The sequence below is a fragment of the Xenopus laevis genome, chromosome 1S, assembly GCF_017654675.1.
Source record: "Xenopus laevis strain J_2021 chromosome 1S, Xenopus_laevis_v10.1, whole genome shotgun sequence".
NCBI lineage: Eukaryota > Metazoa > Chordata > Amphibia > Anura > Pipidae > Xenopus > Xenopus laevis.
In genome coordinates, this window is record NC_054372.1 from 172,518,018 (window position 1) to 172,542,365 (window position 24,348).

The 24,348-nt window shown below is 40.1% G+C and overlaps 1 protein-coding gene across 5 annotated transcripts in view; it reads right to left on the reverse strand.

Annotated features, from left to right (window-relative positions):
- The window catches only part of cert1.S (ceramide transporter 1 S homeolog), a 76,483-nt gene extending 61,562 nt beyond the window's left edge, over nucleotides 1-14,921 (reverse strand). For 2 of the 5 annotated variants that reach the window (XM_041580510.1, XM_018244436.2), the window contains exons 1-2: nucleotides 14,597-14,920; nucleotides 1,346-1,480 (exon numbers count right to left, since the gene is read on the reverse strand). In XM_041580510.1, the coding sequence (XP_041436444.1) occupies nucleotides 1,346-1,480; nucleotides 14,597-14,692 (231 nt within the window). In that variant the 5' untranslated portion in view covers nucleotides 14,693-14,920. Of the gene's footprint in view, nucleotides 1-1,345; nucleotides 1,481-14,596 lie in introns of all 5 variants that reach the window. The other 3 variants (XM_018244437.2, XM_018244438.2, XM_041580509.1) reach the window with 2 other exon arrangements.
- Between the last annotated feature and the right edge of the window lie 9,427 nt (nucleotides 14,922-24,348).

A 24,348-nucleotide genomic window follows, 5' to 3' on the forward strand; every position in this document is an offset into this window, starting at 1 on the left:
GTGCTACGCAATATGTTGGCGCTATATAAATACATGTTAATAAATAATAAAAGTGCAACATTTCGGGGTCACAACCCTTTGTTAAGTATACGGATCCACCAATAGTGGAACATCACATCCATTAGGTGTGCCTCCTCATTGTGTCAGTGATCCTGTGAAAAATCAGTGCAAGTATTCTTCAATGTAAAAAATTTTTTTCATCCATTAAAACCATGAAGATTATAAATAAAAAGAATGTTTTCTATAGATCCATTTTATCGTAAAAGGCGATAAAATGGATATATAGAAAACATATTCTTTCTCCGTGGATCTGGCACTGGGACCCCAAAGGGAAAGGGGCCCAGCAGGATTTTTCCTGGAGTCCTGGTGGCCCAATTGAAACCCGGACTGTAAGCTCCATTGGGGCAGGGACTGGTGTAAATTATGTATAGGTATGGGATCCATTATCCAGAAAGTTCAGAATTATGGACAAATAATTCTAGCTTTTAAAATGTTTTCCTTTCTCTCTGTAATACATTAGAACCTTGCACTTGATGGGTAACTAAGGTACATGAATCCATATTGGTGGCAAAAAATCCTATTTGGTTTATTCAAATCATTATTACAATTGTTTAAATGATTTTTAAGGTACGGTGATCCAAATTATGAATGCCTTAGCAGGAAAAACCCAGGCTAAGGGATACATAATTTGGATCACCATAGCAAGCATTCTCAATCATAGATCCTATACCTGTATAACCTCTATAAAGAGCTGCACAACATATTCAGCACTATTTAAAAAATAATAGTATAAAGATGACTTTCCTTGTAAACTGATTAACTTATGTACACAAATTTAAGGAGGAAATAAATACCATAACACGAGTACTGACATTTTTTCTTTAAAGGCAAATGGAAAGCCTTTTTTTTTTTTTTTTTTTTTTTAACAATAAAGTAGATGGTGTGAAAAACAAAACATAGCAAATGTATTTAGTTTTGCATAAGCAGCAACACTTCAACTACTATAATAATAATAACAACATCATCTATATAATGCATGTTCATTTTACCTATATACTGGCTCACAAATATCCTATCTCTCCAATGAATCAGCATCGAAAAAAATTCCAAATTAGTGCAATCTGGGCCATTAAATGTGGCCTAATTCGGTAAAGCTCTTCTAGTTTGGTTACCCTGGCCAACGAGCTTTAGAACTACAACAACCTGGATGTCATGGTTTATTTTGGGGCTGAGTGAAGGAGAAACGTGGCAGCTATCACAACTTCTAAACACACATTTTATGTGAATAAGGCTTCGATTTCAGGTCAAATATGTTGATAATAGAATGCAGACATCCAAAGCTTACCGTGATAACAGCTTTGCTAAGGCAAATGGATCCCCTGCAACCATACTCTGTCTCATCCTCGGATTTGTAGTAGCTTAATGTGTTGTTTTTAAGGACTACCCATCGATCCTGCCAGCCATGAATATAGTTGGTCCACTGAAAGGATTACAAAAAAAAAAAAAAAGTCATTACAATGTATGACATGCAACAAAAATTTACATATTTATGAGAGGAAATTAAAATGTGGCCTATGTGTGGAGTTACTACCAACAGCATAAAATGAATACGTATATGGATAATGAAAAAAATATATAATGCATTTGAAAAGCATTGTCACCAGAGAATACGAGCATCTGAACTCGGCAGATCAACTAGAAAAGGGATGTCCAACTTGCAATAGAGGATGCTGGGAGTTGTAGTGGTCAACTGATGCAAAGGGCATGTGGGAATTTTCTATCTAAAAAGTTATTACATATAATATTACCTACAGTTTCTGTGTGCCATAGTTAGCGAGTAAACAACATCTCTCTCTCCTGAACAAGCCCTGAGCAAGTTATGTCTGCGCATTCCAGCCTTTTTGGTAGTTTACTAGATTCCAAACTGCTGGTCCTTCCACATTCCAAGATTCCCTATCTTTAAAGGGGAACTATTGCAAAAATGAAAATTTAATATAAGCATCAGCATACTGAAATAAGAAACTTTTGAAATACAATCAAATACAGATTTGCATTGTTTCTGAAATAATCAAGTTTATCTTCACTATTACTCTCTAAGCATCTGTTTCTCTTCATTCTGTCTTCATGCAGCAGTTGGGTGTCAGATATTCATTGACAGTTAAATCCAATATATCTTATAGGGGTGTTCCCTTTCCTAGCAGATGTATTAGAGCTCACTCAAATAACTGATTCCAGTACAAACAAAATGTAACAAAATAACTGTCTTTGCACAAATTCTGCATGTAGAGAGACAGGATTTCTGGTGATTTTAATAAGGTGAGCTCTAATACATCTATTAGACAAAAGGAGCCCCCTTATAAGATATATTGGATCTAACGGTCAATGAATAGCTACGAGAGGAATAGTGAAGATAAACTTGATTATTTTAGAAACAGTAAAGAATATTTGATTGTATTTAGAAAGTTTCATATTTCAGTATAATGAAGCTAATAAAAGCTGCTTTGCCGCTGCTGACCCACAGTTACTATTTCAGTTTCAGACATCTCTTTATAAAGCCTTCAAAACTGCTGCGTGCACAAACCAGAGACCAGCGGTGAATTAAAAAGCAACTTTATTTCCCCAACATTTCTCCTCCTAACGCGTTTCGTGTGTTAACACACGTAGTCATAGGCTAGTCTGCTGACATCTAGACATTTACAGGGTAAAAAAAAGAAATAAAAAAAAGAGGCAAAACAGAAACACGAAGGATGTATAAAAACACAATATAGATTAAAGTTTCCTTATAATAGGTCTATCTCCGACATGCTAAAAGTTAATATAAAGGTGCACAGGCACATTAATACCATATTGCTAACACAAGAATTAGTCAGAAAGCAGATGCAATTGTGGGGCCCCAACTTAAAGGAGAACTAAACCCAAAAAATTAATATGGCTAAAACTGCCATGTTTTATTTACTGAACTTATTGCACCAGCCTACAGTTTCAGCTTGTAAATAGCAGCAATGATCCAGAACTTCAAACTTGTCACAGGAGGTCACCATCTTGGAAAGTGTCTGTGACACTCACATGCTCAGTGGGCTCTGAGCAGCTGTTGAGAAGCTAAGCTTAGGGGTTGTCACTAATTATCAAGCAGAAAATGAGGTTGGTATGTAATGTAAGCTGATGCTACAGGGCTGATTATTTGTATTAATTATCAGCATTATATTGTGATATTTCTTTTATATGTGTACTGTATATTGTGAGTGGGTCACTAAGCTCAGTAAATGACCGCAGCACAGAGCATGTGCAGTGAATCAGCAGAAAAGAAGATGGGGAGCTACTGGGGCATCTTTGTAGACACAGATCTTTACTGTTAAAGGGCTGTGGTTGCCTTGGGCTGGTACAGAAGCTCATAACATAATGTACAACATTTCTAGCTACTTCTTTAGTTTAACTTTCCTTGTCTTTTAATCAAGGAGAAAGACAAAGAAACAATGTCACACTAGCACTGTATGGAACGGTCATTGTGTTTTATAGTTACATAAATCTGATATTTTGTTTCCACTGAGTAGCATGGGTGCTCTAATAACAGTGTATATACAAGCATGAACAGCTGTGCGTCAAACTTTGAACACACCAATGTCCGGGGGGGGGGGGGGGTGATGTGTGGAATGATATTGAAACAAGCCACTGGGCTTTCTGGATAAGATCTACAGAAATTCTAATTACTTTTCCCTTCAGGATTCATTTGCTATAAACACAAGGGGATGGTTGCACAGGAAATCACAGAATAAAGGTATTAGAACCTGGACAGCGTGAGAGTGACTAGCAGGAACAGACTGAAAATGTTTCGCTCAGCTGTGCCTCTTTGGGCAACGATCCATGTGCCGTTTGGTTTTGGAAGAAAACATTACAATAATAGACATAGGATATCTGTGACTCAGATCCTATAATACAGTAAAGGGGAATCACAATGCTTGTGGCTCATGAGTGTGAATGTCGACAAAACAATGTGTCATGTTTTCACATGCATTACTGTATTTGTTTCACAACTGCTGCACAGATCAACTAATTGCCTTGTATTGCTGAACTAAACAACACAATGCCTGTGCTTTCCTATAATGACTGGCCTCAGGGAGTGTACAATCTTGTGGTTGCCATTTAAAGGACCAGTAACATCAAAAAATAAAAGTGTTTAAAAGTAATGAAAATACAATGCAGTGTTGCCTTGCACTGGTAAAACTTAAGAAACACTACAATTGTTTATATAAATAAGATGCTGTGTAGCAATGGGGGCAGCCATTCAAAGGAGAATAGGCTTAGGTTACACAGCAGATAGCAGATAATCTCTGTCTAATGGTGTTATCTTTTATCCATTATTTAACCTGTGCCATATAGCCATTTTTCAAATTCCGCCATTGCTCCACAGCAGCTTGTTTATATGAACTATAGTAGTGTTTCTGTAGCAAACAGATCAGTTTTACCAGTGCAGGGCAACACTACATGATATTTTCATTACTTTAAAACACTTTCATTTTTTGGGGTTACTGTTCCTTTAACAAGGAAAAGATTATGGCTGAAGGCAAAGGGCTATATAGCCCCATGGTTCCCAAAAAAATCCTCCTTCCTACAGTCCACAAAAAGTTGCTTGATAATTTTCATGCTCTGGGCGGGTAAGGAAAACTTGCAGTGTGCAGAGGATGTCGAAGCCATGAAAGGAGCCATAGCTACAGACCCAAAGCCACAAATTCAGTTCTACTGAACACCAATGTGTTTTATTTTTTTATTTTATAAAATCCATGACCACCAATGTATTATTTTAATACTCTACAGTCCCTGCCACCAATGTTTTTAGGGCCCCAATGTTTCTTTTTAACTAGTAAGAAGGGGCCATGACCACCAATGTTTTTTTTTTTTTAAACTTTTATGGGGGGGGGCTTGGCGCCAATTTTTTTTTTTTTTTTAACTTACAGGGGTGTCCTGGTCACCAATTATTATTATTTTTTTTTTTTTAACTTTTAGAGGGGGTCCTGACACCAATGTTTTTTTTTAACTTTTAATGGGGCCCTGAGCATCAATACTTTTTATAACTTGTGTGTGTGGGGGGGGGGTTAGCATTTTTTGAGCCGATGTCTGTGTGGCCTTTTAACTGTGGTGTGGGCAGGATCTGGGGTGGGTGGTGCCCAGAAAATTTTGTTGTACGGGGCCCCATGATTTCTAATGGCGGCCCTGATAAGGACACGGGGATTTAGAGTTTTTAACTTGAGGAGGAGAGCTATCTTCCGCTACAATAGTAATAGTAAGCGCTGAGAATAGTAAGCGGCAGACAGATATTGCTTTCAGTAGCAATTACATTTACAATGAACTAAAAGCTTGTAATTATGAATGTGAAAATTGCATAAAAATGTATTTTTCCCCCATTAGGCAAAATTGTATTTTTTAGGATAAGAGTTCCTATACAAAGAAAAATTTAATGTACAAATGGCTTAAGGCAGGAGTGATGTTTTGGGTGTAACTAAAAAAACAAAACAAAAACTGTCACTACAATTTCAGCTAGGAGGAAAAAATTTGTTCTGAAAACCAGTTAGCTAGGGTAGGAAGCAGTTCTGTTTATTTTATCAAGTACAGTCCTCTTTGTACAAGCCCCCAGGGAAGTGTGTTTTGGCAGAAACGTTAAATATAACTTTCTATACGACTCACATATTAAAAAAGACATACATTTAATATAGTAGGGCTTAGCTATGACTGTAAAATGTACAATATATAAATACACACATCTACATTCCCACAAGTCTCAGTAAGGGAAATATCTGAAAATCCCAAGTATTCAACTAAAATAAAACGCTATGCTATGCTTTTGGTGTCAGAGCATTCACAAGGTTCTGATGATAAGCTGCTTTCTAAACAGTTGGGCGAATAACAAATGGTCTAATCCAAGTGAGGCTTTCCTATAGACAACCAACAAAAATATTTTTTCAGAAACTTTGATAAATGCTGAAAGCCAGCCACATTTTGGAGATTGGTTACAATGGTTTATGACACTTCAGAGTAAGTGAAAACTTTGTAGGTGAAAATGCAAAACTTTTACTTTAAAAAAAGTGGCTCTACATAAATATTCACAGTTCACACACTTTTGTTTCTAAATAAGAATGAAGAAACTTGTACAGAGGATAAAAAGCCAAAATTCTGTTTTTACAATTTCCAGAAATTCAGAGCCTATCTGGGGCCAACTTAAACTGCTACAGTAAAATACAAAAATACTTCCATATTATGACTTTTCCGTTTTCTGAAATCCTGACTTCATAGTCCTATTCCAGTTGTTCATATACATAATTTATTTTTGAGGTCAACCTAAAATTTTTCTACCCTGGCTACAATCAACACAGACTACAATCAACACGCTCATGCTGTGAGTCACTGGCAGATATCATATGAACTAAATGGCAGATTAAATGGCAGATTCCAGTAATTTGTAAAGGTGGCCATACAATATTGCCAAACATGCAGATCTTGCCCCTGATATGTCCACCTCCTGATGGGATTTTTAAACCGGACTCTGAATCTGATTTGACATTTGGCCCATTTTCAGACAGATATTGATCGAGTAGGCCAATCGGAGGGCCCCCATAAGCTGCCGTCTCAGTCCATTAGCAGCTTCTTTTTTTAGTCGCTCTATGGCCACCATAAAGGAAAACTACACTAGCAATGTAGGTCTCTATAAAAATATATGGCATAAAACAGCTCATATGTAAAACCCTGTCTGATCTGAAGCAACCATTTTCATAAAAATATACTTGTTTAGTAGTATGTACAATTGGGTAATCCTAATAAGAAAATTGCCATTTTTAGAACGAAGGGCTACAATTTACAGTGCACACAACCAAACCATAAATTTGAGGTCACATGAGCCAATTGGACAAAGTTCTGTCTTTTGCTTGCAAACTTCTTCCTGTTACAGTAAGAGCTGCAGTATTTGTGAGACAACATCATCAGGGGTAACAAACGATGGGGGACTATCTAGGGTAGAAGTAGGGGCTTTTCTTATTGGTGGAGGGTTTATTTCTCATTTAATTCAACCATTCAAGTTTAAAAAAAAAAATAAAAACTAAGAAAAATAGCTGGTATGTGAAAAATAATCATTAAACATTCACTATAGTTTAGTGAACATTTTATAAAAGTTCCCAGCCTTTGCATATCCTTTACTATCTTGTCAATCTATTTTTTTATTACAGGTATAGCATCTGTTATCCAGAATGCTTGGGACCCTGGGCTTTCTGGAAAAGGGATCTTTCCGTAATTTGGATCTTCATACCTTAAGCCTGCTAGAAAATAATTTAAACATTAAATAAATCAAATAGGCTGGTTTTGCCTCCAATAAGGATTAATTATATGTTAGTTTGGATCTAGTACAGGGTACTGCTTATTTATTACAGAGAAAAAGGAAATTCTTGTTTAAAATTTGGATTATTCGGCTAAAATGAAGTCTATGGGAGACAACCTTTTCATAATTTGGAGCTTTCTGGATAACAGGTTTCCAGATTACAAGGTTCAATACCTATACTTGCAAAAATGGATTGGCAAAATATTAAAGGATATGGAAAGGCTGGGAAATGTGTGTGCTGCTTTTTAATCTATAGAACACACCAAAGCACTTTGTAATGTACATGAGTTATTTTTCTCAAGGCTTTGCATAATAGACCAGCTTTTTCTATAGAACAATTGTGCAGGGAATTATCCCACCTTTTATTTTTCTCTGGGTCTCACACCTTCACTCTCCAGCACAACTGCCGAATGTCCTTGCAAGGAATGGGATCGCAATTTGCTATGTGTGTGAATGAAGCTGTTCTATTATCATCATCATCACCATTTATTTATATAGCGCCAGCGAGCTATGCAGTAGTTTACATTAGTTCATAACAGGGGTTTTCCAATAACTTTTACAAGTAAGGGTTACAGAATAAAAATTGGATCAGATGTGCCCTGCTCACAATATTATGCCAATCATGTTAAACAAAATAATTAATGTACATTATAAAGTGTTAATGTAAAGAGCGTAAAGAATCAAAAATGGCATACTTGTTTTCAGGAAATACGTATATATCATATTATAAAATGATACTGAATTTCAGTGTTTTAAATAAAACTATCACAGAGATGGTTTCAATGACAGATTGCAGTTATGCAGTAAAGTGAGAAGACAGATCAAGTGGCTACTTTTGCAAGGAACTATATTATCTATAGGGTAGTGCCACGGACCATGAACTAAGCAGCTCTTGCCGTATACTGAACGATCTTGAACTACTTCACAGCATCACAGACACACCCAAGTGGGCTTGACACATTCCAAGAGAACTATGAGGACAGCTGATTATTTCCAACTGTGAAAGGGAAGGGCCTGTGTCTTTCCTAGAACAATACGCCTATATTATCCATTCATCATGAACAAGGCCAAAACACCCTGCACAGTATTAAGTAAGGATTACCCAAAAGGTTGCTCTTAATAGACAAGTCTCGATTTGTAACCCTACAGTAAAGGGGGTGAAACCTAGATTTACAGTGCTAATAGGATGTGTGTATGGATATGTCGCAAGTCTTTCCCCACTGTATTTCATCATACCAATTGCTTGAATAGTTATTAGGACACTAGACAATTGCATAAGGTAGTGCTGAAACTTCAAGTCTGGCCTCTAATCTGTGAAATACACGTGTTTACAGTATAGTAATTTTAAGACGATCTATATTATAAATGATATGCTTATAAACACTGCGTTCTTATGTCAGAATGTGTCACTTAGAATTTAAAGAGGCATGCACAGTAATGCAACATACAGCTGCTTCTCTTTCATGTGGTCTTTTTACCGCTGCCATCCACAGCACCAATTCTCCCCCCCACCCCAAAAAAATATGCCTGATATAGGCCACCTGTAGGTAATGAAGAGATAGCTCCCTGAAGAGACACATTTAGGGCCCTTACACATGGGCGTTTTGAGGTGCGCTCCCCTGCGTTCCAGTTTCATGTGTTCTGCCGCAGGGGAGCGCAGGAGTAAACGCACGCCATTACTGTCAAGGGGGCTGTACACAGACACATGTAAGCACCGAACGCAAGTTGAGACACAGCATGTTGCATTTTACCTGCGTTCGTCGATTACATGCATCTGTGTGAGTACAGCCCCCTTGACAGTAATGGCGTGCGTTTACTTCTGCACTCCCCTGCGGCTGAACGCATGAAACTGGAACACAGGGGAGCGCAGCTCAAATGCAGGTGTGTAAGGGCCCTAAAATACAAACAGCGGTTGATTATAATGCAGAACTATGTGACCAGTATAATATATGGTCATGTAACTCCTCTGTGAGAATGAGTATCTTATAGTAAGGGATATATTAACCACTATACAATACATAATTGTCACTAAGTTATAATAATAATACAATAATATAAAAAAACAAGAGATGGATAAAGAGCACCTTGGGCAGTTAATTGCCCCCACCCTTACAATAACATTCATAATGATAACTTACTGAAAGGGCACCGGAGATGTAGTCCATTTGTGTTAGTGACTCTGTAGGTGACTAAGTGAGTTTAGGAAGGAAATGGGTGGGGTGGGAAAGGGACTATGAGAGTGCTGGTACTTAATAATAATACTAATAATAATAATAATATTAATAGACAAAGTAGTAACCAGGTGTGAACTAAGTCTCTTGCCCTCCCCTGTAAATACATCCTCAAACGTAGAAGGCAGGATAATCTTTTTTGCCCAGTGCAGCATTGATTGGATCAGTTACTTGTGCCACAATCAGACATCAGCAAATGAGCTTCTCCTGACAAAGCAGCAGTCCAATATCCAAGTGGATCTCACCTGTCACTTTCAGCAGCTTCAAACCATAAGCCTAAAGGCTCCTTTGTGGTTAGACAGACCAATGCTTTAGATCTGGGGTCCCCAACTTTTTTTACCCTGTGAGCAACATTCAGACGTAAAAGGAGTTGGGGAGTAACACAAACGTGAAAAATGTTCCAGAGGAAGCCAAATAAGGGCTGTGATCTGGGGTCTGGCAGCCTAAAGGAGGCTCTGTTTGGCAGTACAACTGGTTTTTATGCAACTTAATGTTCAAGCCAATAATTGAAAAATAAGCACCTACTTTGAGGCCAGTGGGAGCAACATCCAAGGGGTTGGTCTATAACACGTTGCTCATGAGCCACTGGTTGGTGTCCACTGCTTTAGATGAAACATGTGACTGACTGGTGACTTTGGGCCCTGGATTACCCCCTAAAATGCTAATAATAAACTGAAAGACTGTTGCAATCTCTTAACTATATGGGGGAACATTTAGTTATATAAGTTGTGCTTATATTTTACATTAGTGGGAACAAAGCTCTGTATGGTCACAAAATGACTAATTATTTGGCCACCAAAAAACACTTGAAATTTTCCTTTGAGGTTCTAAGGCCCAATGATCGGATCATAATGCCGCCAACACGGGCAGTCGGATCTCGGGAACACATCAACGAATAGATGCGGCCGCAATCCGAAGGGATTTTTGATCCTGCCTGATCGACATCTAAGCCAACTTTTGCCCAGATATCGATCGGGAAAGCCCGACGGAGGGACCTACACATGAGCCGATAAGCTGCCGACTCAGTAAGCCATGTATGGCCACCTTTAGAATTACTGTGATTACTCTGAACCAAACATCTCAGAGATATGGGTGCTTTTAAGAAGTCAGTAAGTCTTTTGCACCTTAAGGTGGTCGTATACGAACAGAATTAAAGGAGAAGGAAAGTGATAAAAATGTAATATTATCATCATGCTTCTGCCTCCCTAACCGCAATAGTAGTTCATCTGGATGAGCATGCAAGTGTTGAAAGTGAGCCCTCTCTTCGTTAGATAGTGGTCGCCATTTTCTCACCGCATCTCCTGCATATTGTGCATGTGCAAAGATTTAGGGAGGGAGTCTGTGCAGGACAGTGTTTAGTGTAGTGATAGAAACAATAGGGGCAACATCCGATTGGACACTGTGATTAAATGGGCAGGCTTACAAGCTCAAGACTTTCAGCATGTACAAGCTGAATATGCTAAGTCAGAAAGAAAAAAAAAAAACAGCAGCAGCTCAACATGTACGCATGTGTTTGCCCAGGGAAATCTCTATTAGGGGAGAAAGGAAAGCAGCGCTGGATTGAAACAGGTACTTTGTTGCAGGACCAGACTTTGCCATTTCATAGGCAAACTGAGCAACAGGACACTGAGCTGGGGGGAATATGTGAGAGACTATAATAAGACTGAGATTTGTAGTGAATGTTGTTTAGAGACTTTCCTTCTTCTTTAAAATGCCAATTTGGACCCTTCTGACAAATTTGGCAGCTTATCTGTTTGTGAATGGGACCCAAGATCGGTCAAATAGACAAGTTTGATTCTCCTAACTGTCGAACTGTTTCACATCTGCTTGTTGACGCAGTCCTCGTTCTGACCGCTGATTTAGCAGCATTTATAATACAAACATTGGCCCAAGGGCCAAACAATCAGGTCAGCCAGAAATTTCTCATCTCAATGCTGGCATATGGGTGAAAGATCTGCTCATTTGGCAACCTCATCAAACGAGCAGATCTTATAATGCAGTGATCCCCAACCAGTGGCTCATGAGCAACATGATGCTCACCAACCTCTTGGCTGCAGCTCACAGTGGCCTCAAAGCAGGTGCTTATTTTTGAATTCTTGGCTTGGAGGCAACTTTTTGTTCCATAAAAAACATTTTACTGCCAAACAGTCTTCTGCCCGCTGCCAGGTCAGACAGGGGGTACTAAATAGCCAATTACACCTCATATTAGGTATCCCCAGGAACTTTTTGCATGCTTATGTTGCTCTCCAACCTTTTTTACATCTGAATGTTGCTCACGGGTGAAAAAGGTTGGAAACCCCTGTTATAATGTATGGCCACCATTAAACAGAACTTTACAGAGGCACCAGTGAGGCTTGGGAGGGTTTGTACCAGCAGAAAGGTGATAAAGACGCTGTATTTCAAAGTACTATAACGTTTAGAGAGTAAGTCATTATTTTCACTTATGCCAGGCTTGCATTTTATTTTAATGAAAGGCTACACATGGACAGATATTCTTCATTCTTATTCCTTGGCCTCAAACAGAACTGCTGCTCACAGACACCATGTAACAAAGGGTGAATTTAATTAAGTATTCACCACCTATCTACAGCATGCAGTCCAAGACAGATGGCACACGATACCCTGAAATATTATGCCTGCACTTTGCATATGCAATGCAACTAAAGTGGTCACTAAACCTCTCCTACTTCTGTGTATGAGCCCTTCTGTGTTGTTTATTTACACTCCTGGGCTAGCAGCAGGCTCAGCAACAGAACCTTAGTGACAGCTAGTCTGCCTTTCTGATGCCCTGCTATTGATCACAGTTTGAGTGGTGACAGGCAAGGCATTCATCGAACACAACATGTACATTGTTAGAAAGAAAGCGAAGAATTGCTTTAAACCGACACTACTTGAGCTAAGGTGGCCATACACGGATAGATCCGCTCGTTTGGCGATGTCGCCAAACGAGCGGATCTCCCTCCGATATGCCCACCTTGAGGTGGGCAATATCGGGCTGATCCGATCGTGGGCCCTAGGGCCCAACGATCGGATCCTAGCGTTCGCCAAACGGGCGGTCGGATCGCGGGACCGCATCAACGAACAGATGCGGCCGCGATCCGACGGGATTTTTAACCCCATCCGATCGAGATCTGGCCGACTTTCGGCCAGATCTCGATCGGGGAAGCCCGTCGGGGGCCCCCATACACGGGCCAATAAGCTGCCGACTTGGTCTGTCAGCAGCTTTTATCGGCCCGTGTATGGCCACCTTTAGTGTGCAACAAAAGTACAATATAACAGAACATAACCTGCACTTTGAGCTTTTATCATACTTTGCCTCCCAAGGGGTACGTGTGATATTGGCCAAATGACCCATGGCCCCTCCCCTGAGCCCAACAAAGCAGCGCATAGCTTACTGGTGACAAGTATATACACAATGATACATCTTCACCCATGACTGCTCCAATGGCTAGGTAACTTTGGGTTACTTCCCATACTAATGGCCTCAAGCTAAATTACATAGGAAATTTTGTTAAATATAAACTGGAATCACCATTTACTGGCAGGTTGAAATAAAGGTCAGCAAAAGCGAGCCCGGTTGCCCTTACAGGGGTTGTTCACCTTTTAGTTAACTTTTAGTATATTATAGAATGCTAAGCAAATATCCAATTTGTCTTCATTTTTTAGTTTTATGTCTTTGCCTTTTACACATTTGCTAATAGAGCTTTTTATTACTCATCTTTCTATTCAGGCCCTCTCCTATTCATATTCCAGTCTCTTATTAAAGGAGAACTACACCTTAAAAATTAATGTGGCTAAAAATGCCATATTTTATATACTGAACTTATTGCACCAGCCTAAAGTTTCAGCTTGTCAATAGCAGCAATGATCCAGGACTTCAAACTTGTCACTGGGGGACACCATCTTGGAAAGTGTCTGTGACACTCACATGCTCAGTGGGCTCTGAGCAGCTGTTGAGAAGCTAAGCTTAGGGATCGTCACATATGATCAAGCAGAAAATGAGGGTTGTCTATAATATAAGCTGATGCTACAGAACTGATTATTTAATGCTGATGCTAATTGTACTGGTTCCTGTGCTACCATGTAATAATTATCTGTATTAATTACTAATCAGACTTATATTGTGACATTTCTATTCTATGTGTTCTGTTAATTGTGAGTGGGTCCCTAAGCTCAGTAAGTGACAGCAGCACAGAGCATTTGCAGTGAATCAGTAGAAAAGAAGATGATGAGCTAATGGGGCATCTTTGGAGACACAGATCTTCCCTGCTAAAGGGCTGTGGTTGCCTTGGGCTGGTACAGAAACCCAAAACATAATGTACAACATTTCTAGCAACTTCTTTAGTTAGGCTTTAGTTCTCCTTTAAAAGTAATAAATGGTTGCTAGGGTAGTTTGGATCCTAGCAACCAAATAGCAGAAATTACAAACTGAAGAGCTGCTGAATAAAAAGCTTAATAACCCAAAAAGCATTTATAGTATGAAAACAGATGGCAAACTCTCAGGACATTGCTCTCTACATCATACTAAAAGGCAAAGAAATAAAGATATTTATTCTCTGCCCACAATATTAAAGCTGTTTCTTTCTACCACTCAGGCTGTCACTGGGAGATACTGGGAGTTGTCCATTGAAAACAGTTGTAAGTCTATCAGACGTCTTAAATGCATATAATGAGTGATAACAGGAAAGTTGAGAAATGAAAGTTGAATGAGCCCTGCACAGCTTCAGATCAGGGAGTGTAGTATGGCTGCTGAGTGACCGAGAAATCAAGAGCATAAACGCGGTCACTAGAAATGCCCGACAGCTTTCAGGGGACTGGCAACCTGCGAGTCTGACTCCAGAGACCGCTGTAGGTATGAAAACACGGGGCTGACTTGTCTCATTCGCTTCTACAAGTGCTGAAGACCTGCTGCAACTCCCAGCAGGAATACGTGGAACAGGGAACGCCGGGTGTTGCTGTCAAAACCCAGAGCGGCCGGGATGGAGCTGCAATACAACTGACTTACCTTAGACAGGACTCCACATCGCTCAACCGGCGGCCCGGACTCAGGCTCCTGGTCTTCCTCCGAACCCGAGGAGTTCCAGCTCTGATTATCCGACATGAGAAGGGACACGGCAAAGCACCGGGCGGGATAAGAAAAGCAAGTTTCCCTTGCACCGCTCTACGTGACACAGGCACACACCCGGAGATCAGGGGGAAAGCTCCGTGTAAGAAACCCGGATGTATAAGCACCGACAGCTGAGCTCAGAGACCAGCAGTCGAGCTCACAAACCCACCATCTTCCTTCTGGAGAGGTTACCGCCCCAAATGAAGGCGGAGACAGCAGGCTGACACCTAAGGCCGGAGCCACGCCCATGACATATACAGGCTCCTCCCGGAAGGCATGATCTTGGAGTGTTTACGTTGACGTGTCAGACTCCGCCTCTATAGACACCTGTCACGTTGTTAGGCAACACTCATTCTAGATTCATTTTGTGCGCAGAACGCTGCGCCTACGGCACGCGTTTTAGGACATGATCAGGAGAAAACACGCTCCTGCATGCGCTCTCTTAACCCTTTAAGTGCCAGCAGAATTTCACGTTTCTGGTACGCGAAATGCCAGACGTTTTTTAAGCATTTGGTACTTGTTCAGTTTAACAAGGTTTTTCTGTAGGAAAACCTCCATGAAACTGGGAAAATGATATATTGTTTTTTTCGTTATAAATTGGACTTTGACATGCAAGTGTAATTTTGCAACTTTTCTGGAGATTTAGTGTGTATTTTGGGTGAAATATGTAAAAAAAAATTATTAAAAAAAAGTATATCTTGAGTTTTTTTTTTCCACAGAAAAGTTAATTTTACGAGCATTTTTTTTGTGTTTGTAAAAGCCGTGATCCTGCCAAGTCCAACGATACCAAATATGTATCAGTAACCCACTTTTTTTGTCCAGCAGTAACCCCCAAACTAAATCAGCATTTTCTAGAATTTTACACCAAACTTTACAACAAAGTAGATAAGCACATGTAACAGTTGATGCAGCATAACTTATATGTACATTTAAATTATCCCTTCAAGTTTGGTATTTTTAGAAACAACAGACCTTCAGGTTTCTAGGGGTGCTGTATTTTTTTCTCAAAATTCAAATACATTTTACCAGTGCATCATGAAATTTAGAGCTTTTTTGTTGCATTTTTAGTTTTTCTCTAAAATGTAAACTTAGACGCAGGATCAAATGTAAATCTGACAAAACAACACTGTTATAAATGTTGTAACCACAGACAATTTGAAAGACAAACTTCTCATGAATAAAACAATACCCCATATGTATGGATACACATAGAGACGCAGCCACCAAACACCCCAAAACAGGAGCAATGCATAAGGGCAATTGCAGTTGAAAATCTGGGGGCTGCGCTCTATGTGTACTACTTGCGGTTTTTCCATCTAAACACCCCCAAAATGTGAAATAACCCCCACAAACCATACATTACCGAAAAGTACACTTCTTCAGCTATTCAAAGATGCCATTCTTGCTTTTCTACATGGAGAATTGTGGCCGCAGTCCTTCGTAGAAGTCCGAGACTTGGTCTGAAATAAAGGAAAAAAGATATACAAAGCTAGATTTCTCCCTAAGTATCCATGGTAACTACCAAAAACCTGCTCAATAACAATCTGCAAGTCCCCCTGAATGAAATGATACCCCATATGTATGGATACACATAGAGACGCAGCCACCAAACACCCCAAAACAGGAGCAATGCATAAGGGCAATTGCAGTTGAAAATCTGGGGGCTGCGCTCTATGTGTAGTACTTGCAGTTTTTCAGTCTAAACACCCCCAGACTCTGAAATTACCCCCACAAACCATACATTACCGAAAAGTACACTTCTTCAGCTATTCAAAGATGCCATTCTCGCTTTTCTACATGGAGAATTGTGGCCGCAGTCCTTCGTAGAAGTCCGAGACTTGGTCTGAAATAAAGGAAAAAAGATATACAAAGCTAGATTTCTCCCTAAGTATCCATGGTAACTACCAAAAACCTGCTCAATAACAATCTGCAAGTCCCCCTGAATGAAATGATACCCCATATGTATGGATACACATAGAGACGCAGCCACCAAACACCCCAAAACAGGAGCAATGCATAAGGGCAATTGCAGTTGAAAATCTGGGGGCTGCGCTCTATGTGTAGTACTTGCAGTTTTTCAGTCTAAACACCCCCAGACTCTGAAATTACCCCCACAAACCATATATTACCGTAAAGTACACTTCTTCAGCTATTCAAAGATGCCATTCTTGCTTTTCTACACGGAGAATTGTGGCCGCAGTCCTTCGTAGAAGTCCGAGACTTGGTCTGAAATAAAGGAAAAAAGATATACAAAGCTAGCCAGTTCCTTGGGCAGTCCTCTGCGGTTACGCCTAACAGTGCCACAACCTGGGGTGTCCAACCAGTAAAGGGTTCTGAATAAGGGGATGCTTGTGTAAAAGTTATCCACGTATAAGTGGTAACCTTGGCCCAACAGTGGAGTTATGAGCTCCCAGACAATTTTACCACTGACAGTCAAGTCAAGGGGACAGCCGGGGGGGTCCAAATTAGTTTCCTTTCCCTCGTAGATCATGAAAAAACTAGTATAGCCCGTGCTGCTTTCACAGAGTTTGTAAAATTTCATCCCATATCGAGCACGCTTACTAGGGATGTATTGGTGAAATTTTAGGCGCCCTTTGAAGAGCAAAAGGGACTCGTCCACACATATATTTTGGGAGGGGGAGTAGACCTCTGTGAAGCGCAGAGACAGGCTATCTATAAGGGGCCTCAATTTGTAAAGCCTGTCCTGACCGGGCTCATTAGGGGGAACAGCCGCTGCATTGTCGTTAAAATGAAAAAACCGCAGTAAAATTTGATAACGGTTTCTTGGCATAACAGCTGAAAAAAGAGGGATGGAAAGGACTGTAGTGGTATCCCAGTATGAAGCTAAGGTGTTGCATTCTACGTGTCCCATTGCCAATGTGAGAGCCAGGAATCTTTTGATTTCATTTACAGTAGTGGGATACCACGCCTGGGCTCTTGAATATCCTGGTATAGGGTGGCTGGCAAGATACTGCTCAGCGTATACATTTGTATAGTGGACCATGTCCTGTAGGATGGACTCTGTGATAAAAAGATTGAAGAAATCTATGATTTCAAAGTTAGTGGTGTCCACCTTGACGCCCGTGACTGCATTGAATGGGGGAATTTCGGGGGCATAATTACAGGGATGCCCCTAAACAGGCGCTCCAACTGCTGCATCACCACTACCCTCACCCTCTTCTACCTCCATGGGTGCATCTGGCACACTGCCACCAGCCTCTGCCTCTTCCTCTGCTTCTTCAGCAGTAAGTGTGCTGCCACTACTAGCCTCTGCGCTAATAGTGCTGCTATCACCAATCTCTGATTCATCAGTAGAGTCATCAGATGGGACATACTCCGAATCAGAATTGCTAAATTCCTCTGAGCTGGAGTCCTCACAATACCTAGCCGCTTCTGCAGCGGTATAAAACCGTTTGGCCATTGTGCCAGAAAAATACAGACCACTGCAAAACTAGTAACAACTGCAAAGCTAGCAATCAATAGGCAAAGCAAGAAGCTCCTAAATCCAATCCAGCAAGATTTGACCAACTGCTAATACAAACAACCAGAGGAAAAAAAAAAAGAAGGCAGCAAGATCTGACCAACAGGTAACCACTGCTAAAACAAACAACCAGAAGAAAAAGAAAAAAAAGAAGGCAGCAAGATCTGACCAACAGTTAACCCCTGCTAAAACAAACAACCAGAAGAAAAAGAAAAAAAAGAAGGCAGCAAGATCTGACCAACAGTTAACCCCTGCTAAAACAAACAACCAGAAGAAAAAAAAAAAGAAGGCAGCAAGATCTGACCAACAGTTAACCACTGCTAAACAAACAACCAGAAAAAAAAAAAAAAGAAGGCAACAAGATTTGACCAACAGTTAACCCCTGCTAAAATAAACAACAAGAATAAAAAAAAAAAGAAGGCAGCAAGATTTGACCAACAGTTAACCCTTGCTAATACAAACACCAAGAAGAAGAAAAAAAAAGAAGGCAGCAAGATTTGACCAACAGTTAACCCCTGCTAATACAAACAATCAGAAGAAAAAAAAACCTAGAACTTGAACTCCTAAACCCTTCCGGAAATCTACAGAATAGATTACAGACAAGACACTGCACGTGCCTAAAATCAAAAAGAACCTTTTGGGGAGGCACTAAACAAGCAAACAGGGCAAAGGAACAGTCTGGAATAAAATCACCCAAAGCACTAAAACCAACAGCTATTGGAATGAAATCAGGGGCCAGAAACCTAGACCAACCAGCGTCACTGCAAACACAACTTTTTTTGGGGCACTAAACAAGTAGCAAAGGGCAATGCAAATGAAAAACAGAATAAAACAACAAAATGTAATAAAAATCAGCTAAAGCAATAAAAACCAACAGCTATTGGAATGAAATCGGGGGCCAGAAACCTAGACCAACCAGCGTCACTGAAAAGGCAAACTTTTTTGGGGGCACTAAACAAGCAGCAAAGGGCAAAGCAGAATAAAACAACAAAATATAATAAAAATCAGCTAAGACAATAAAAATAACAGCTATTGGAATGAAATTGGTGGTTAGAAACCTTGATCCACCAACGTCACTGTAAAGGCAAACTTTTTACTGGTAATAACAGGCAACAAACAGCAAATAAAAGTGAAAATGCAATATAATAGATATAAAACACAAAGCAACAATGAAAATGGTAAAAAAAACTGCAAAAATACAATAAAATAAAGCAGATAATTATAGAACAAGAGTAGAAATAAAGTTTTAGCAAAAAAAAAAAAACAACTACTAAAGAAAGCAAAGAAAGAAAGAAAAGAAAAGAAGTATAGGGGAAAGAAAAAGTGTATAAGTGTGAGTGTGTGTGTGTGTGTGAGTGTGAGTGTGTGCTTGGCAAAGATGCCTGTAAGTGTGTGAGTGTACAAAAGTGTGCTAAATGAGAAAGACAGAAGAAAAAAAACAAAACAAATTTAGAGAGATTAGAAGGAAACAAGTAAAATAAACAATGTAAGGGTGTTGTAGTTCAGCTCACTGAATCCAAGGCAGGCAATCAAGGCGACCAAACCAGCAGGAGAACCGCAGGAAGGCAGCAGGAGGGCTCCAACAGACACATGTGCGCAGTAGGAGTGAAAGGGGAGGCGTCAGGAGGGCTGGATTTATTTGGGCAGCCAGAGCGCGTCACAGCCATGCGCCCTGCATGCGCCCTGCACTCCTATTGGTTCCAGCGACGATCGGTGGGGAGACCGGTAAGCATGACCGGTTTTGCTCATTGCCTACGGGGTTCTGCAACGATGTAACGTGCGCTTTCGGTTTTAAATCCAACCGCAGCGCACTGGAACCCGGAAGTGCTGGAGATCGTAGAATCTACGATCTGTGGCACTTTGGTCCTTTGACCCACAGAACGTAGATTCTACGATCTGTGGCACTTAAAGGGCTTAAAGAAGAAGTATGAAAGTATGCAGACTCGTCTTTTATTCTACTCTCTTATCCGAAGAAACTGCAGCCACACCTCCATGCTGCCCACATTTGCTGTTGCAATCTCCCTCCCTCATTACAAAAGCCCTCCCTCCTCAGCCCTCCTTCCTCAGACCTCAGCTCGTAAGCCAGGCCAGGGCCGGAACTAGGGGTAGGCAGAGTAGGCACGTGCCTAGGGCGCAAAGCTGGGGGAGCGCCAGGCACGTACCTGCTCTGTCGCCTACCCGTGTCCGGTCCCGTCTCTCCCAGACTGCCGAGTGTAACTTTTCCGAAAATGCGCTTCTGCGCATGCGTGCTGGAGTGCAGTTATGCGCGCACTGAGCCCGGGTTGGCCCGGCTCTGAGCCAGGCTGATAGTTGAGGAGGGAGGGCTTTTGTAATGACGACAAAGGAGGGAGGTCTGAGGACCGAGGAGGGTTTGCTGAGAAATGAGCCACGAGGGGGTTTAGTGCAACTGCAAATGCCCCTCTTTTGACAGTTAAACCCGCAGTCCCTCGTTTGCACTGGAAAGTCCAGTTTTTCTCTGCACTGAACAGCCAGAAAAAGAAACAAAGTTTCTAACTTATTTGGCTTTCGGCAGAGAACCCAGAACAGCCACAACGGAAGATAAGATCCATCTGTAACAATTCAAATGTATCTAGATAAACAAATAAGTAATTCTAACAATATAAGACAGGTCCTTCGGGAAAAGATAGATTCACGGCTTAAAGGGCAATTCATCTTCATTAGCAAAACTGTAATAACTGAAAAAATCCACAGAAATATGTTTATAATCAGCCAAATTTTGTAAAATGAACATGGTAATTAGGGGGTGTGGCTACAAAAGGGGCGTGGTCGAACACATTTCACCACACTATGCGCGGCAACTTTTTTTGTCCCTCTTTTTATTTCCAAAACGTTGGGAGGTGTGACTGCAGTTTCTTCGGATAACAGTAGAATAAAAGACGAGCCTGCATACTTCTTCTTTACGAGAGCGCATGCAGAAGCAGGTGTTCTCCTGATGATGTCCTAAAATGCATTCCATATGTGCTTGGCATTAGGATTCATGTTTAAAGAAACCCAAAATCAGGAGCACTCACCGGATTTGTCCTCCCTCCGTGCTACCACCTACAACCCACAGTGTCGGACTGGGATGCCAGGGGTCCACCAGAAAACCTTAGACTGTGGGCCCACTTTCCAAACTTTTATTCCTTCTCTCCTCACTCAACCTCTTTATTCTCCTAGTCTTTTATATCTACTTACTATATTGTTTCATTATAAAGCATTTTTTCCCATAAAGAAATAGGGATTGACCATGAAATAGACCAAATGTTTAGAAGCAAGAGGGCCCACTGACACCTGGGCCCACCGGGAGTTTTCCTGGTATCCCTGTGGGGAAACTGGCTGGTCTTTGATATGTTCCTGAAGTCTCCTTGATTTTAATGAAATCAAAAAAGGATTATTTTTAAGAGATTTTGTCCCACTGGCGCTTCATTCACGTGCAGCATATGTCTTAAGTGGCAAAAAATATGTTTTTTGCCTAATAAAAGAAAATGTCACTCCAAAGAAGTAGAACTGGCATTACTGACAAATGACAAAGTACCAATGTCTATCTGGAGAGATTTCTGGAGATGTTGGCCTTGGCAACCAATCAGCAATTAGATTTAAAAAGCCATCTTTATGTTAGAAAACAAAAGCAAAGATCTGATTGGTTGCCATGGGCAACATCTTCAGGAATCTCTCCAGATATTTATCTCCAATGTTAGTAAACATGCCCCTATGTTTTAACACTCTGTTCTGATCAATGGGGTGGTGTAGCTAGCTGTTCCAGAGTTGCTATGGTGGCTGTCAGGGAAGGGGTTATAAATTACATACTAAAAGAAACTACCCCTTAAAAAATATGCTATGTTGCCAATGTAAATTATTTTTAAAACGTCACTTGATAGAGGCATAAATCAATCAATGCACTTTCATGTAGAGGAAAAGTGACAGGTCTGTATTTATTTATTTATAGGCACAGAGGGCCTATGGTGCCTATACGTATATGAAAAAAAAACTATGAAAAAGTAAATCAAAAATACCCTCAAATGATGGTTGAGGGGGACGATAGTGGGAGGTCCAGTGCTTGGGTCACACCAGCCAGAAATACATTACAGAATAAGGATGCTACAGTGCTACAGACAGAAGTGCTGGAGTGCTAAAGAAGGCAAATTGCACCCTATAAGACCAATACAGGACCTTATCTTTGGCAGGTGCAGTCTTGCATACATACAGTGGCGTAACTGGCCTAGAACAAGAATGTACCTTTATCAAACCCCTGGACCCTCCCTGTATCTGCAATCAAAATACCTGCAGCTGGCACCCATTTTACATTTTCAAGGAATCATGTTCAACATTTCAAAAGGCAACACTGCACACAGAATACATGCAGCTCATTGCTCTTCATTCAAGGGGCACAAAGAATTGCACATCCGGGCACACCATACAGTTCAAAGTGAAAAGTGTAAAAATAAGTGTGCTTATTGTGCTTGTTTTTCACTTTACCACTTGTCCCCCTTTTTTTTGTTAATCATCCATGGTGTATCTGGCAAATGTTACAGCTTGATTTTCCCAGGTAGACAGCACCACACATCCAGTCAATTTTCTTAAAAAAGCCTTTATTGGCAAAAGGGCTTTAATAGGACAGAAATACAGCGACGTTTCAGGCCGACAGCCTTTCCTCAAGCTGGTTACAGCTTGGCCCACTTTGCATAGCAGATAAGAGGTAAGCTGTTTAGAATACAATTTAGAGAAGAGCATTACTGCCCAAAACTATGCTGCAGAGACATTTATCCATTCAAGTATACAGTTATAAGATCTATTATACAGTATGCTTGGGACCTCGGTTTTTTCGGATTGGGGATCTTTCCATAATTTGGGTCACCATACCTTAAGGCTGCTAAAAATCTTTTAAACATTAAATAAACCCAATTGTTTTGCCACAAATATGGATTCATGCAACTTAATTAGGATCCAGTACACTTTTATTATTATAGAGACAAAGTAAATTATTTAAACATAGAATTATTTGCTTAAAACTGACTCTATGGAAGATAGCCTTCTGGCTTTCTGGACAATGGGTTTCCAAATAAGGGATTCAATTCTTATACTTAATAGATATTCACTTTTCTGTTTTACTGACCCGTTAATTGATATCTAAGGCTAAGAAAATTTTTCATTTGAACTGGTATAAGTTAAGAGAAAGGTAAATTGCACTCATGTTCATGGCAAGTATTATTGTTTTCAAATAAAGTAGATGATCAGTGTATCTGCAGTATTGTGCATTGGGACCTACTGTGGACTATGCTGGAGCATTGTAAATATGTAATTAAAATATTTTGAAGATTTATTATTAGTAGTGTTTCTCTTGTACTGACCAGAATGTCACTTTGGTACAATAGCAGACAGCGACGATTGATAATTACAATTCCCTGAACTCATGAAAGAAATTGTTCCATCCAATATAATTCTGGTATAAATGGTAATGAAATTCTCATTAAAAAGTAATATCAGCTGTTTTTATTATGATCTATTTTCTTAATTAAAGGTGATTAAAACCACCTACATTAACTTTTTAGCAGCCAAATAACTAGTTATTGGGCCCCACAGAAAGATTATAGGTCCCCCTAAACTTTGGGAAGAAGACATTTTCCATAAACTGCTGCTTATCAGTCACTGGGCCACTTGCTGTTCCTGGGGCCCCCAGCAGTTGCAGGGTCTGTTTCCTGTATTGTCAATATATATATGTGCTATATGTTCTATAAAAGTAATTAAACCTGGATAATAGTGACCATAATGTGATCTCATTTAATGTCTGGTGCAAAAAACAAATATACATTGGGGCAAAAAAAAACATGAATTTCAAAAAAGCTAATTTTAGTGCTTTGAGGGCTGCCCTTCAGAGCATAGATTAGTGCATTATGTTTTCAGCTAAAAACACAGAACAGAAATGGTTGTCATTTAAAATTATATTAAATTGTTACTGTTCTCAATTTATTTCCTTAAGGAGTAAATGTAGAAGCACTAAGAATCACCCTATGTGGTTTAAAATAGCAGTAAAGAAGTTAATAGGAAAGATGAGAAAGGCATTTAAAAACTACAAGTCTGTTGGGACAAAAGCTGCATTTAATGACTATAAACACTATAATAAATGTTGTAAAACAGCATTTCGGAAGGGAAAGAAAAGAAATGAGGAGTG